We start from the raw sequence: 15,613 nt of genomic DNA, 5'->3' as shown, positions 1-15,613 counted from the left end.
GTATAGCCGGAGCTACATCGCATCATACTGGAGGTCTTGCTCAGAGCGGACACATGACACCGAGACCAAGACCGGGACCGGGACCAGAGAGAAGCTAAGTGTTTGTCTGCCGACTTTCGCGAATGACTAATAAAGGTGCCCCCCCCTCTGTTTGCTGTACGAGTCCTGACAATAAACAATAAGGAACTCGTATTTTTTGGATCAACGCCTACCTATTTACTCGACCGTATAGACATTCGCACAAAAAATGCAAACGTACTCGCGTGTTCTAAGCAATTTCAAACCAATAATCGTTGGGTGTCTTTTAAATTAAGTAACCAGAGCCATGCAAGCCAAATATTAAGCCATATTGGCCTGCTACCTCTCGATCCTGTCGACGTGTGGAGGGGAATCGGACCTACTTTATTGTGTTTTATTTCCTCATTTGGCAATCTAAAATTGAAATCATTCGCAAGCGGCTCCGGGTAGAACGATAAACGAACGAATAACGATATATGGCGATTGATAAACGCTGAGTAATGATACAAGCGTTCGCGGATACCCCGTATTGATTCGCATCGTGCTTTAATGAGAATGACAAACAAACTGGGTGCCCAGAAACACAATTAAACAAACAGGAAGCGTGCTTGATACGTAGTACGAATGTCCTCGAACAGGAGGCGGCCTACCCTTGCAAACAGCTTGATTTTAATCAATGAACCGCAAAGTCAAATACCCGAAAATGCCGAACGCCAATAAAGGCACCAGACAGACCAACCGATTCCTTCTCTTAATTGTAATTGTAAGCCTTTTCCATTTAGGCTGCACCACTCATTAAATGGCTTTCGTATTCGCTTAGACACGGAAACTATGTGGGCGCCTTCAGCTGCAACTTTCTCCGTGGGAGTTTGTTTTGTTTCTGGGAGGAAAAGGAAAGGCTTTCGCTTTACATAAGTCGCTCCCACATATACACTCCTCCCCCAATGGCCTCTCATGCATATTTATGGCTCTTAATTTTTTCGTTTGGCGAATGACTGGAACCGAAGACCGATTACTCCGGCTCCTGTCTCTGTGGAGGGGTTTGTTTGATTTAACTGCAAGAGCCGAACCCTTTGTGGCGTAATTAGAAGACCCCATTGAGTTCTGTTCTCCAAGCCGCCTGGATACCCCCGTCGTGTTCCCATGCATATTTATGAGTATGGATTTAATAAACATTTTATTTATTTGTCTGATTACAGTCGCCGCCAGTCAGTCAGTCAGGCTCCCCCAAAGCCGAAAACTCTGGCCGCTTTCGATGGATGCCCTCTTGGCCCTGTTGGCAGGAATTTTCGAACTCGTAGCTCTTTTAATCACAGTCATATAGGAGCCAAAACACATGTTTCCCCATCAGCCTCAATTTCTGGCCTGCACTCAGTTTCGGAGAACCCTAACAAGGCGAACGTACGATAAATGCGGACATTGGATCATACTAATTTCGGTTGGAAAGCCATTTTCTAAATTGGGGAAAATAATACGGCCAGCACACAGCGTGCCTCGAGTTGGCAGGGATTTGCGGAAAGTGCAACATGTGTTGCACCTAGAGTCCCGCTACGATTACGATCGTTATCACCAAATCAGCGGCAGGGGTTAATAGAGCTGTGCACCGCAGAGGAGCGGGTCGGGCTAACGATCGCCCAGGCGAACACATGGCCCCCACTTTGACTCTAGTTCGGAGTCAGCCCCTGGCCCCTGGACCACATTATTTGCAGATCTCGCACCTCGACTGCCTAGGCTGCCTCAACGGCCCCGATCAGCAGCTATTGCACTTGACCACACTTATCCGTCTCCTCGGCTTTCAGCCCCCCGCAGAAAGCTGAATGTTGTGATAAAGCAAGCGATCGATCGGTGGAGATCGCAATCGCCTCGCCATACTTCGATTATGCTTAAGTAGACAGCCAGCTACTTAACCCCCAGCTAAAGCGGTTGACTTTGACGAGCGGCTCCGGTTGGAGGGGCTCCCCTCCGCGGATTATCTTGTTTTGGCAGGGCGTCATTTTTCAGTAAATTACTTTAATAGTATAAACACAATCATTTGTATTGCGGCTGCTGCTGAGCGAGGCGGCCAAGACACTGGATGCCCCATGCGGGCCAGCTCGTGCCTCGGTTCTGGAAGTGCTTTCATCCGCGTTTGTGGATCACAGTTATCTGGTTAGCAGTGAAGAATTGAAAATTGCGCATGTGCGACGAGTGCTCCTCCATGGTTCTTATTTTTTAGCTCCTCCACGCTTGGAACTTCAAATCCTATACCACCTTAACACTGAGGACGCTCTATCCACGTCTACTTCCTGCGAGTTCAAAAGGTGAATTACAGTTGGCCAGGATCAACGATCCACAAACTCGAGAACCCGAAACGCAGCTGTCACGAAAAAAGTGAATGTGTTCCTGGAGGGGGGACCCTATTTAAATTTTTAATCAAACTTATTTGCATACGCAGCAGGCTCGCACACACATATCGTTTACCTGAGCACACAGAGATCGGCAGTCAATGATCACCCAGAAAAAAAGGGGATTAATTGAAACAGCTGGAGGATGCTGTGTCGGCTGGTCCGGGAAGGGTTGAAGGCGCTCTGTCCTGCCTCTACTATTGCTCTCGCATAAAAATCGTTACGCGTTAAATTTTTGTTTTCATAGCAAATAAAAAATGCACACAAATTTGAATAAAACAGCAAGTAAAATGTTGCATAAAAGGACTGGAGACCGGAGGACGAGTGGAGGATAGGAAAGACCGAGGGAAAAGCGCGAAAACCACGAAATTTTTTGCATAATTTATTGAAATTTCGTGCCACAGACAAAGGAGTCGAAGTGGGACACAAGAGTCGTCCTGGAGAGCAACCGAGTCCGGGTCTTGGTCCGGGTCTTGGTTCCGAAATTGCATGAAATGTGTTTCTATTTTCTCACTGCTCGTCGAGGCGGTGCGGTGCTCCTTGCTGCATTATCCTTTTCGGCTTGTGTGCATTTATTTTTCATTTGCATGAATTTTTCATTGTTTTCCCAGACACGAAGGGAGCTGACGCTAGGATGCACTTAACGCTCCGAAGGATCAGGGACAAACACGCGATATTTGTCAGCGGGAAATCAGCTTGAAAATCGGGGAAAGTCGAGTTGAGTCCCCAGCTCGCATATAGACATTCATCCTTTGGATAAACCACCTAAGAACGCAAGCTAATATTTTTGCTTATAATACGAGCGCAAAATCTATAAAATTTTTCAGTAGCCGGAGTGCAAACAGATTCTCTGGCAATTTGTTGTCACTCCTTGGGAAGGACTCTTTAGTTTACTCTGGGTTTATGGAGCTTGTGCTAACCAGGGACAGTGAATAACCCTGAATCAGTTTTGCTAAGCGGATGGTCATAAAATAATTTGCATCTTCCGCTGACTAGTTTTAAACCAACACGCATCACACAGAAGATAGTTCAGATCCTAGAAGGCATAGGAAGTCCTTTGCCGCCATTTTCCAAGTGTCTATTCGGGGGACGGGCCCTTGTGATTTAATCGAAAGTTAAATCCTTTACACGAGTGTGTCCATATCCTAACAACAACAATGGAAACGCATGCCGTGCCACCCCACCATTGCAGTTGCGTAGGAGAGGGTGGCAGCTTGGGCTGGCGGTGGTGGTGGCGTCATGGAGTGGTGTGGTGTGGTGGTGTATCTTGGCGTCGGTGGTTGCTAAATGCAATTTATCATAAAAAGCATAAAAAAAAAGATAGAAGCTTGAAATTGAAGTAAACGGAGACGGAGATGGAGATGGAGGTGGGGGGCCAGAGTCAAAGTTCGCTGGGAACTCTGGGAGGGTAAACATGGTACACACACTCACAGAACCACCCACACACACAACTCGTCTAATAAGACGCATTTAGCGTCTGTCAGTCTCGAGTGTGGACCGGGGGCAGCGAAGGGAAAAGCAAATAGGAAAAAGTTATGGAGCTGTAATAAATTGGATTAGTTCGAGAAGCGGCGCCATTTTGTCTTCCACGCTGATGCCGCAGGAGGGGAGAAATTTTCACTACACACTCTGGCGGCCGCACGCTGCTTTTCATTTGGAAGGGATTAGCGAGGACCCCGGGGTACCCAGGGGGATAAATAACGCTACTAAAATGTTGAGATGTTGAGATGTGGGGATGCGAAGAAGGAGCTCTCGAGAACGCCACTTTCATTGAAGCACAAGGTCCTGGATCCAGATGCCTTCTCCGCCTTGTAGGCTACGTGCCAAATCAAAATCAGATTCCCATTACGGGCCTCACTCAGCTCGCTCGGATTGCACTCCAATTTGCATATGAAAGCGATTCATATTCCTCCTTTGTTCCGCCTAATATTTGGCACCTTTGCCTTTCCATTGCTAAATGATTCAATTCGGATTCGGATTCGGTTCTGGGTTGGCACTCTGATCTGTCTGTCCTGGGAAGCGGCGTTTTTTTTTCCTGCCCTCGTTGGCAGCATCCCGAGCGGCTTTCCCCGATTTCCCGCCTGTTCGATTGAACTCATAAACGTATGCAAATTTTTCGGCGGCTTTTCTATTCGCAGCTTCTCTGGAGTTCTAAATGCAGCTGCCCTATATTGTTTACAGTGTTTTCCGCTGCGAGTTTTGATTTTCATTCCACAATCAGTTCAATTGTTTCATCTCGAAACAGGAGAAGTGTTTGTCAAAGCAAACGCCATAAAATAAGAAAAGACTATTAGAAGATTCTTATAATAGGTGCCAAAAAAGTATGCTACACATATTTAAGTAACTCTGCCTTAGGCCTATTGACTCTCAAGACGAGTTCTATGGGGCTTTAGTCTGCGCCGCTTCTGCCCATTAATGTAACTTTTAATTCGCATCACTCAAATCTAATTCTAGCCCCCTGTGACAGCTTTATTACTTCCCCAGACTCCTTCCTGGCCGCTGGCTGTTAATTTATTTAACTACCGAGCTTCTAAGGCCGCGCTTACCCCACATATCAAAAGCATCGTTCGCATCAAATGGATTTCATTTTGAAATCCAATAACCGCCGCAGGAAACATTTGCCGGCCAGGACAACCCTTTTAGTCGCTATCTACTGGTGCGGACTGTAGTATATACGTCGTAAAATGAAACATTTTTGAGTACATAATGTATCCGGGGGGTGTGCGTGTGTGCGAGTACACCCATACAGACACAAAGTCGCAGCGAATTTCGCACTTTACGCAATTTTCCCCGCCAGCGCGAAAAGGGTTGAAAGTGCGTATGGACGTGGAACTGGCAGGACAAACACCCTGCCACGTACACACACACACACACACACACACAGCCTCCGCTGTGGCGTTGCCAGACTGTCATCCAGGACATCTCGCCCTCATCGACACTGCTCGACTTCGTCCTTGCCTCGTCCTGAAACCCTTTTCCTTGCAGCCGCGTCCGCGTTGGCGGCCATTATTATTTTCTTCTCAGCTCCCTTGGCGGCCACTACCCTCCTCCCCGTCTTCGTTTGCGTTATTATAATTTTCTTAAAAATATTTTGGCAGTAAACTTTCTAGATTTAAGCCCTTCGCGGCTGGTGTCCCTTTCCCCCCTTCGGCCTGGCCATTCCCATGGTTTTGTGGTTTGCACGGCTTTCACGGCGGCTCCCCGGGATGGGTCTCGTCTCCCCCAGGCCGTCCGACCTCTTCAGTCGCCACAGCCTCTTGCCCCATCGGCGGCGACCAGGGCTCTCGCGTTTTAATCTCATTTTATGAAATGAAAATTTTTCAATTTTCGACAAGAGATAAACTTTTTCTACTTGAATGCGTAATTACTCGGCTTTCGAGCGAAAATGCTGTGAGTTTTCGTCGAGTTCCTGGCTGACTTTTGTCGGTCACCAGCCCGCTGGAGATGCGGTGAGGTCCTCCTCCGCCCCCGACGCTGCCGCAAGTCCGATGGCTTTGATTCCAATAATGGCGGCGATAGAGGCATTACTGTTATTAAGATTATTAAAATGTACAGCCCAGTGCGGGCCTACTGTGATGTGGTTAGCGCGGCTGCCCATTTAGATGCCCGATGGAACGGGTTCTGGGGCGGGGATGTGGGGCTCTGTAATTAAGATTGGAGAGCTCGATTAATATTCGTCGTTGGCGACTATTGACAAGATTTAATCTCTTGTATTTTGAGATGGTGCTCCCCTCCGCCGGGAATCAAAACAGATCTCGAAGGTCCTGGACAATACAGGCGAGTAAGCACGTAAATAAACAAGTCGCAAGGATACGAAAATTTTACAATGTCAAGATAAGCAAAAATTAATGAGAGAAGCTCCCGTTCGTCGGGCAGTACGTGAAATACAGGGGTTCCTTCGAGGTGAAAATAATTCAACCTCTTTCCCGCATCAAACTAGGGATTTTCATGCGTTTTTCATAATAAGTATTCCCAAAGTTAAAACACCCTGTTTTCCCGAATAGGAAAATAAAGCGGCGCATGTAAAGTCAAATGAGGAAACAGGGAAAACCCCAAAAGAAAAAGGCAAACAGAACGGAAACAAAAAATGTCTGAAGATGGTAGGAAACTTTCCTTAACTTTGTTTCTGCTTAATGAGCAAATACACACACACACACACGCCGGCCCGGAAAACGCATTAAAAAATGTGTTAAGGGCGCGCCACCAAGAGCCCAGAGAACAAATAATAATGTCTGGAACACACATACATTTAAGGATGTGAAGTGTATATACTATAATACATAGAGAAATGTCTAGTATATTTTAAAATATTTCGGAATTTGGGGAGTCCACTTGCCGCAGGGGTTGAAGCTGGTTATACCCTGTAATATTAGAAAAGGGTAGAAAATATTGGCCCCTTGGTTAGTTTCTAAAGTTTGAATTGAAATTGAATTGAGAAAGTGGCATTGAGAAGTCCTTTAGTTTTTTTATTAAAAAAATGTGTGTCACAAATGCCATTTCTAAACCTAGGGTATTCCAGACCCGGTGCTCTCCATGGCTTTTTTAGAATGGAAATCCACCAAAAAAAACCTTAAAAAATTAGCGGGATGCGAGCACATGTCGCTCTGGGTATTTTCCCGCTCCAAACCCACTCCCACCTTGCACTGCCCGCCGGAGTCTGTCCTATACGCACGTACCTCCCACCCGCCAAAGCTGGCATAAATTATTTAGACTCATTTAATGTTCCATTGCTGAAGCATCGCTTTTTTACGATTTTCAATTTTTATTTTCGCTTCCAGTTGCCACCCTCCGAGTGCGTTTTTCTCCCTCGGTTTTGGGGTACTTTTCAGGGTAAATGTAAGAAAATTTCTGTGGAAAAATTAAAATAATGTGTCCCCTGTCGCTGCCAGACGCGACTCGCGGACAGAGATGTGACGGGGACGTGGATAATATGGATGGATCACCATAAAAAACACCCACAGTCCAGGAGGCCAGGACATCTGCGCACTTAGTGGGAGGTGCATTGTCTCTATTATAAAGGATTAGAGCGTCCGATTAGCTAGAAAGGAAAATCATTACCGTTCCGCAATCTGCAATTGCCTGGGATATTTTCACGCTGACCAAGGGTCAAGCAGCACCGCTCACCCCTCCGGCAATCAAATGCTAATTACTGACATAAGTGATAATGCGAATCATGTCATGTTTGCATTGTCACCCAACCCCGAAGCACGCCTGCTTATCCGTGTTCACACTGACCACAGGCAGAGGGAAAGGGGCCCTAAAACCGGAAGTGACCAGGAGTGGTCAGTCGGGTCAACTGGTTTACGGCTGACCCGCTGACTTCTGAAGTGTTTGTATGGCTTTATAGTTCTGTTTGACTTCACGCCATGGGCAGTGCATAAATTAGCATTATTTAGTTGTAGAGAAAGTAGAGGGGTTTTATAGCGGTCATTGGGCAATTAGCAGCGTAATTGATAGGCTAATAGAGTGCTGGAACTGACCCCTGGTTGTGCTGACCAAAGACTATTATGAACGCAGAGTGTGTAGAGTCATTTTACATATCCTTTATTAAGCCTGATTTTTGGATTCACATATTCCTGTGTACCGACGTATAAGCTGGAAAATACGTTGCGCAAGGAATGGGTTTTAGAGCGTTATCCTCGCGGAGAGTTCTCCTAGAAAAGGTTGATGGTCATCCTAGCAAGATGGTCCACAGCTACTACAGCAGCCACCTCCGCAGCAGGGTCCACATGGTCCACTGTAAAACCCGCAGCGTGGGGCAAAGCATCGTCCACTGAAGCAGGGGCTACAGCAGGGGTAGCACACTGTAGGTCCGTATCCGCAACACATGATTGATGCAAGAGCTGAAGGAAATTAATATTATTTATGGGATCTCACTTTAAAAAAATATTTTTTTTTGAACTCACTTTCACTAAAAGAAACTAAAATTTTATGAAATAATTAATTTCAAAAAAATATATCCAAAACAAATGAAAACACTGAATCAAGACACTAACAAATTTAGGTGTTGCTTGAATAAAGGATGAAGTAAGACTGATGTAATTCCAAGCGTTCCACACCTTCCTATATTTGACAGAAGACAAAAAAAAAAGCAAAGCCCATGTGATGTAAATTGTTTATTCATGTAAGAATATTCAGACTTTTTATTTTCATTTTTTTTTTCACAGGATTTTGATGCAAGAAATCAAGAAATGATGGTGCAGAAATCGTTTAAGCTACTCCGCTTAAGAATCGGATAAGAATTAGTGAAGATATAGCCATCACAGTGGGCCCTATAGGGGAAAACCCATTTTCAAGGGATCACGAAAAATGGACAAAAAATCTGAAAAATATTTTGTCTCAGGATTTTGATGCAGAATGGTGCAGAATCGATCCAGAAATCGTTTAAGATACTCCGCTTGAGAATCGGATAAGAATTGGTGAAGATATAGCCATCACAGTGGGCCCTATAGGGCAAAACCCATTTTCAAGGGATCCCATCACGAAAAATGGACAAAAAATCTGAAAAATATTTTGTCTCAGGATTTTGATGCAGAATGGTGCAGAATCGATCCAGAAATCGTTTAAGATACTCCGCTTGAGAATCGGATAAAAATTGGGGAAGATATAGCTATCATAGTGGGGCCTATAGGGGAAAACCCATTTTCAAAGGATCCCATCACGAAAAATGGACAAAAAATCTGAAAAATATTTTGTCTCAGGATTTTGATGCAGAATGGTGCAGAATCGATCCAGAAATCGTTTAAGATACTCCGCTTGAGAATCGGATAAAAATTGGGGAAGATATAGCTATCATAGTGGGGCCTATAGGGGAAAACCCATTTTCAAGGGATCCCATCACCAAAAATGGACAAAAAATCTGAAAAATATTTTGTCTCAGGATTTTGATGCAGAATGGTGCAGAATCGATCCAGAAACCGTTTAAGATACTCCGCTTGAGAATCGGATAAAAATTGGGGAAGATATAGCTATCATAGTGGGGCCTATAGGGGAAAACCCATTTTTAAGGGATACCATCACGAAAAATGGACAAAAAATCTGAAAAATATTTTGTCTCAGGATTTTGATGCAGAATGGTGCAGAATCGATCCAGAAATCGTTCAAAATACTCCGCTTGAGAATCGGATAAGAATTGGCGAAGATATAGCCATCACAGTGGGCCTATAGGGGAAAACCTATTTTGAAGGGATCCCATAACGAAAAATGTACAAAAAATCTGAAAAATATTTTGTCTCAGGATTTTGATGCAGAATGGTGCAGAATCGATCCAGAAATCGTTCAAAATACTCCGCTTGAGAATCGGATAAGAATTGGCGAAGATATAGCCATCACAGTGGATCCCATCACGAAAAATGGACAAAAAATCTGAAAAATATTTTGTCTCAGGATTTTGATGCCGAATGGTGCAGAATCGACCCAGAAATCGTTTAAGATACTCCGCTTGGGAATCGGATAAGAATTGGCGAAGATATAGCTATCATAGTGGGGCCTATAGGGGAAAACCCATTTTCAAGGGATCCCATCACGAAAAATGGACAAAAAATTTGAAAAATATTTTGTCTCAGGATTTTGATGCAGAATGGTGCAGAATCGATCCAGAAATCGTTTAAGATACTCCGCTTGGGAATCGGATAAGAATTGGCGAAGATATAGCTATCGTAGTGGGGCCTATAGGGGAAAACTCATTTTCAAGGGATCCCATCACGAAAAATGGACAAAAAATCTGAAAAATATTTTGTCTCAGGATTTTGATGCAGAATGGTGCAGAATCGATCCAGTAAATGCTTAAGGTACTCCACTTGACTGGGCCCTGTGGTTTAGAACTGTGTGGGTGGACTAATAGTTATTATAAACGAAGAGATTATAGTCATTGCACATATCCTTTATTAAGCCTGATTTTTGTATTCACATATTCTTGTGTGCTAAAGAACGAGTGGAGTGCGTTTCGCCAGGTCTCGGATTCTATCCTCGCAGAAAGAATAGGTAGACGGTTATCCTAGCAAGATGGTCCACAGCTACTGCAGCAGCCACCTCCGCAGCAGGGTCCACATGGTCCACTGTAAAACCCGCAGCGTGGGGCAAAGCATCGTCCACTGAAGCAGGGGCTACAGCAGGGGTAGCACACTGTAGGTCCGTATCCGCAACACATGATTGATGCAAGAGCTGAAGGAATTTAATATTATTTATGGGATATTTTTTTTTTAATATTTTTTTTTTGAACTCACTTTTACTAAAAGAAACTTAAATTTTATGAAATAATTAATTTCAAAAAAATATATCCAAAACAAATGAAAACACTGAATCGAGACACTAACAAATTTAGGTGTTGCTTGAATAAAGGATGAAGTAAGACTGATGATATTCCAAGCGTTCCACACCTTCCTGTATATGACAGAAGATAAAAAAAGCAAGGCCCATGTGATGCAAATTTTTTACTAATACAAGTGTTAGCTTGTTAAATCATTTAACTCATTCAGGCATAAAGTAGTCTATCAGATTCAGTCTATCACACAGTTGTCGCTGAGTTATGCCTTATTTAAATATATATGGGTACCTTATTTTTTAAAAAACATCTACAAGAATATTCGGATCATCTTTACTTTTTTAAGCTTTTTTCCACTCAAAAAACAATTATTTTTACATTAAAGGGATTCCCTCATAACCAACCCCATACTCCCTATGCGTTAGTTTTTAATAAATTTCCAACCTAATAACTCCACGACCCACCCACGAAAAAAAGCTATTTTACATAAAGGCCCCTCGGTTGACCAACAACTATTGTGAACACAGAGATTATAGTCATTTTACATATCCTTTATTAAGCCTGATCTTTATGGTTACATTTTCTTGTGTGCTTGAGAATGAGTGGAAAAATATATTTCGCCAGGACTCTGTTTTAGCCAGCTCTCCCCGGAGATAGTATAGGTTGATGGTCATCCTAGCAAGATGGTCCACAGCTACTACAGCAGCCACCTCCGCAGCAGGGTCCACATGGTCCACTGTAAAACCCGCATCGTGGGGCAAAGCATCTTCCACTGAAGCAGGGGCTACAGCAGGGGTAGCACACTGTAGGCCCGTATCCGCAACACATGATCGATGAAAGTGCTGTAGGAAAACCTTTTATTGGCTGAGGAATTTTCAGTTTTTAGTTACTTACTTTTCACTAAAATATACTTAAAATTTTATGAAATAATTTCTTGCGAGAAATCCAAAAAATATCCAAAACAAATAAAAACACCGGACCAAGACAATAAAAATTTAGGTGTTGCTTGAATAAAGGATGGAGTAAGACTGAATATATTCCCGGAGCTCAACACATACCTGAATTTGACACATGACAAAAAAAAAGCAATGCTCATGTGATTCAAATTTTTACTCAAAAAACTAAGTTTGTTCTGCCGAGTATCATAATCGGAAGAAATACACCTGCTCAGCCACCACGTTTCCCATTCTTTGTAATGTTGATGAATATTATATTGTACATTTACAAATTCGGCATTTTTTGTGGCTGAATCATTTGTAAGGCAGTTTCCGTTTGCCATCAGAAATCCATTTATGGAATAAGGCGATACCCACATAAACCAGCACGCGCTCCATGCGTTAGTTTTCATTAATTTCCAAATAGTCCTGCCAACCTAATCACCCCGCGACACTTATGCAAATCAACGGCACTGGCTAAACAAAAACTTAGCCATATACCAGGACATATATCCTTTACCGGCCATATACCACGGAATAAGTCCCTTCTACCATTCGTGCGTGGCCCGACCTCATGTGGTAAACGTGAATGGGGAATGACCACCACTTGACCATTTAGCGAGCCCGCACTTGGCACGCGTCCTTGGGGCAGCGAAAGTAATGTTCAGCCTAATGACCGCTACGCACTTCCGCCTGGGTCTTGGCCACTCAAGGACTCTCATGCGTACTTCTCCGGCCTGGACCTTGGACTCTTAATAAATATTCAAATCGGACTCGCCCGGCTCAGTGGCCAAAGTGTGTCGCATATTAAAAAGTCATTTTCCTAGCAAATGAGTTAACATTTTCCTTTGGTCCTGATCTGTCAAAGAGAGCGAGACAGCGCGAGGCGGAAAAGAAACGAGACGGAAGCACATGCTGTTCGACATGAGCTTGGCCGGAAGTGCCATACGTGCCGGAAATGCGTGATTTTGGTGGTAGAAATGTAGATTTTGGTCGGTCGATATGTGAGTGCCATGCCCCAAAAGCTACAAGCTAGAATAATGATTAAGTCGATTTTATATTTTTTGGACGGCAATGTTAAAGAATCCTCTTATGTTTTAACATTAAGTGTGTATACTTATAATCGTACTGCTACCCTTTCCGTCCAGTGCATTTGTTTATTCCTGCTTTCCTTTTTTTGGCGTCAACAACAAATCCTTGAAAATCATAAATATGCAAAACTCTCCACAAACTGTCTCCTTCTTGCCGCAGATGACTGCTGATGGTTGAGTTTTCCGTGGATCGGCTTAGGCAACCGTCAGGACGCCCCGAGTTTCAGGGATTTTCGTCCGTAGTTCCCGCCTCTGGCTGTCATAGTGAATGCTCCGCTGCTTTTATTTTATTTAAATTTATTATTTCTTTCATATCAACAAACAGGATTGGGGCGTTGAAGCTCAACTAGAGATACGATTGTGGCTTTGAACATCATCTTGGGATCGATTCATTTTTTGTGTTGGCCGGGCGCGCTTGTTGTTCGGGCTTGTCATCTGGCTAAGCTCTAAAAATTAATGATGCGCAGCACATTCGAGAGCTCCCTGCTGTCATTGGCTGGCCTGGATTTCCAGGATATATGTATGTATATGCAAAAAAAAAAAATTAGAAACAAAATTCACATTCGCCGCTCTAAGCTGCGGCTTAGGTTCGCTTTCCCATTGATGAAAATTAATGAGTGTGCGTGTTGTGCTGCGTAAATATTCGAAGGAATACTTTCGGTGATTCTGTAGCTATAGCTGTAGCTGGTTTCCTGCCCCAGGACCTACATATTCGCGGCTGTCGCGCATTCGGCTCGCACTGAGCTACAGACTCAGGACTAATTTGCATAATTACAGCCCGTAATTTTTTTCCATTTTTACGCAGACAAACGTATACACACGGGCTGTTTTGTGAGTTGTGTTTTGTATTTTGTATTATGTGTTTGGTGTGTGTTCCCCCAGCAAGGGGACGCAATTTCCCTTTTTTGTGTACGCATAGCACTTTTTTTTTCACTTGATATTTGTTTTTTACTCAGGCGTACGCATTTAGACATATTTTTTATTTCCAGGACCCATACACACGAAGAATCTGGAGAACTTGACATTGTCATTTATGCCATTTGCATATTGCGAGCGGACGAGAAACAAAGCCGCATCTCAGGATACCCTATGCTATAGTTCCCTGCCAGTTTTAGGATCAAGCTACTTGGAATTTAACACAAAAGACTTTCCAACCCACCATGTCCCACCCCAAAGGAAAGGTTTCCTACAATTTTTAAACCAATTTCGAATCGCTCTCTGCTCTCTCTGCAGCCGGAATTTCCCTCGTCTCAAGGATGAAGAAGTCGTCCCGGACAGTCCGGACTCCGGACACAGAGTTCATTCCACTCATTAACATGCTGAAAGGAGAGCTGAGTCTGCGGCGAGGGCAGTCCTCCCGTACGTCGTTTCCTTTAACTTTATCGATTTTCCTGGATGGGTCGCCAGCTCCTTACCGTTACAGGCTAATGAGCTGCACTTGTGCTCACTTCTTGCAGAGTCTCCGCAATCATTCACCTCCGCTGGCACCGCTGATTATAATCAGCATAATGTGTACTCTCTTACACTTCAATAGTTCGCGCCACGGATCAGCGGGGCTCGTCCTGACCGGAGCGACCATCCCTCCCTGCGGCACTGCGATGCGTATTTCCGCGCTCCATGCCATCGTTCTTATAGGCTCTAATAACCGTAATCAGGTTAACGTTAACGTTCAGTTTACCCACTGATTTGCTGCCACTTGGCAGTCACTCCTATTCCTATCGCAGTTCACCGGCTCTGCTCCGGCTCCGGCCAGCTCCGTTCTGCTCAGTGAATGTGTGAACATTCGAAGCCTAGTTTCGAGCCATTCGAGGCCAGCTTCGGCAGAATGCCCTCCAGTTATCGATACGGATACCGAAGATTTTAGATTTTAGATTTTCGATTTTAATCAAAAAGGTGGGATACAGCTCCTCTAGCCAAAGGCTTGAGTTGGACAAGGCGTAGCCGCTGCTCGAAAGACCTTTCTCCCGCACGTTAGCTGTTTATATAATTATGATATTTGATTTAATGACGACTTGCTCCCGAAACAATCCAATCAAAAAATTTGATTGAAGTGGGCGTAGTCGCTGCGAAGCTGCCAGAGCAACTTCTGTTGTCTGCCTGGCAGGCGTGAAGCTATTCCAGGGGTCAGGCCCCCAAGAGAGCAGTGGTTCCTTGCACTTGCTAATGGCTAACCAGCTCCGCCAATTGTTTCGCCTGATTTACTTCGATGGCCCGCGCCTATGAGGAGCATGTAGTTTTCCCCAATACGTATAGCCCATCGATGCAATCATATGGGATGGCGATCTCTCGGTATTAAATTCTTAATTTGAAATCATTAGCAGCCCCACGGTGCATGGGACCAGTGCCCGGATCATCCACAAGACGGTACTTGCCAATGCCTTGCCTCGCCGTGAGCAAAGGTAAGGCGGCAAAATTTAATACCCATATATCGTTACCGGACTGATGCACACACAGTGCTCCGGGGAGCAGATCCCTGCTTTTGATTTTTAAATTGAAAATAATAATTTTGCGCACTCAATTTTCAGCGATTTGTCAAAACATTGTTTATTGTCGACGCCAAGTCCCGATCCTGCGGTGCTGCGATTCTGCAATTCTGCTATTCTCCGATTCTGAGGCACCGGCTCCTCATGGCCAGGCGGCTTCTCCTCCACTTCGGCGGCGCACTTTAAGTTAATTGAAATATTTCAGCGATTTTCGCCCTGTGGTTTCTCGTACCTGCCTGCCTGCCTGCCGGCCTGCCTACCTGAGTCGTGTGTCCGTCTTCGGGATCAAAGGGGATTCCTCTCTGGACGCGGCTTCGATCAAAGGCTTTTTGCATATTCCCCGCGAATTGGCAGACCTGGCTGGCTGCCTTTTAATAAATAATAAAAGAATTCAACGCTCATTTCTATCGCATGCGATTTATTTCCTATGAATTTCGGT

At 44.4% G+C, this 15,613-nt stretch overlaps 1 protein-coding gene and 1 non-coding gene across 4 annotated transcripts; both read right to left on the bottom strand.

Moving 5' to 3' along the window:
* Positions 1-7,925: 7,925 nt before the first annotated feature.
* On the bottom strand, positions 7,926-8,473 carry LOC108125035 (uncharacterized). Its single transcript, XR_011442492.1, has 2 exons — positions 8,309-8,473; positions 7,926-8,245 (listed from the first exon to the last, which is right to left on the bottom strand). It is a non-coding gene; the product is annotated as an uncharacterized protein (transcript).
* A 1,519-nt stretch (positions 8,474-9,992) lies between these two features.
* Positions 9,993-12,557, bottom strand: LOC138926111 (male-specific sperm protein Mst84Dd). 3 transcript variants are annotated; one of them, XR_011442473.1, is made up of 2 exons: positions 11,560-12,557; positions 9,993-10,565 (listed from the first exon to the last, which is right to left on the bottom strand). XR_011442473.1 is itself a non-coding variant. In XM_070278842.1 (2 exons), the coding sequence occupies exon 2, from the start codon at positions 11,491-11,493 to the stop codon at positions 11,341-11,343; it is 153 nt and encodes a 50-aa protein (XP_070134943.1). In that variant the 5' UTR covers positions 11,494-11,507; positions 11,560-11,716; the 3' UTR covers positions 11,196-11,340. The 3 variants fall into 3 exon arrangements, 2 of the variants coding, with proteins under 2 accessions (XP_070134943.1, XP_070134944.1); XM_070278842.1 differs by lacking the exon at positions 9,993-10,565 and adding an exon at positions 11,196-11,507 and having other exon boundaries at positions 11,560-11,716; XM_070278843.1 differs by lacking the exon at positions 9,993-10,565 and adding an exon at positions 11,196-11,519 and having other exon boundaries at positions 11,560-11,712.
* Between the last annotated feature and the right edge of the window lie 3,056 nt (positions 12,558-15,613).

This window comes from Drosophila bipectinata, chromosome 2R, assembly GCF_030179905.1.
Source record: "Drosophila bipectinata strain 14024-0381.07 chromosome 2R, DbipHiC1v2, whole genome shotgun sequence".
Classification (NCBI taxonomy): Eukaryota; Metazoa; Arthropoda; class Insecta; order Diptera; family Drosophilidae; genus Drosophila; species Drosophila bipectinata.
This window is presented reverse-complemented; position numbering and strand designations above follow the sequence as displayed.

Coding starts and splice junctions, on each gene's coding strand:
- LOC138926111 (XM_070278842.1), bottom strand. CDS start 11,493: ATGTGTTGCGGATACGGGCCTACAGTGTGCTACCCCTGCTGTAGCCCC.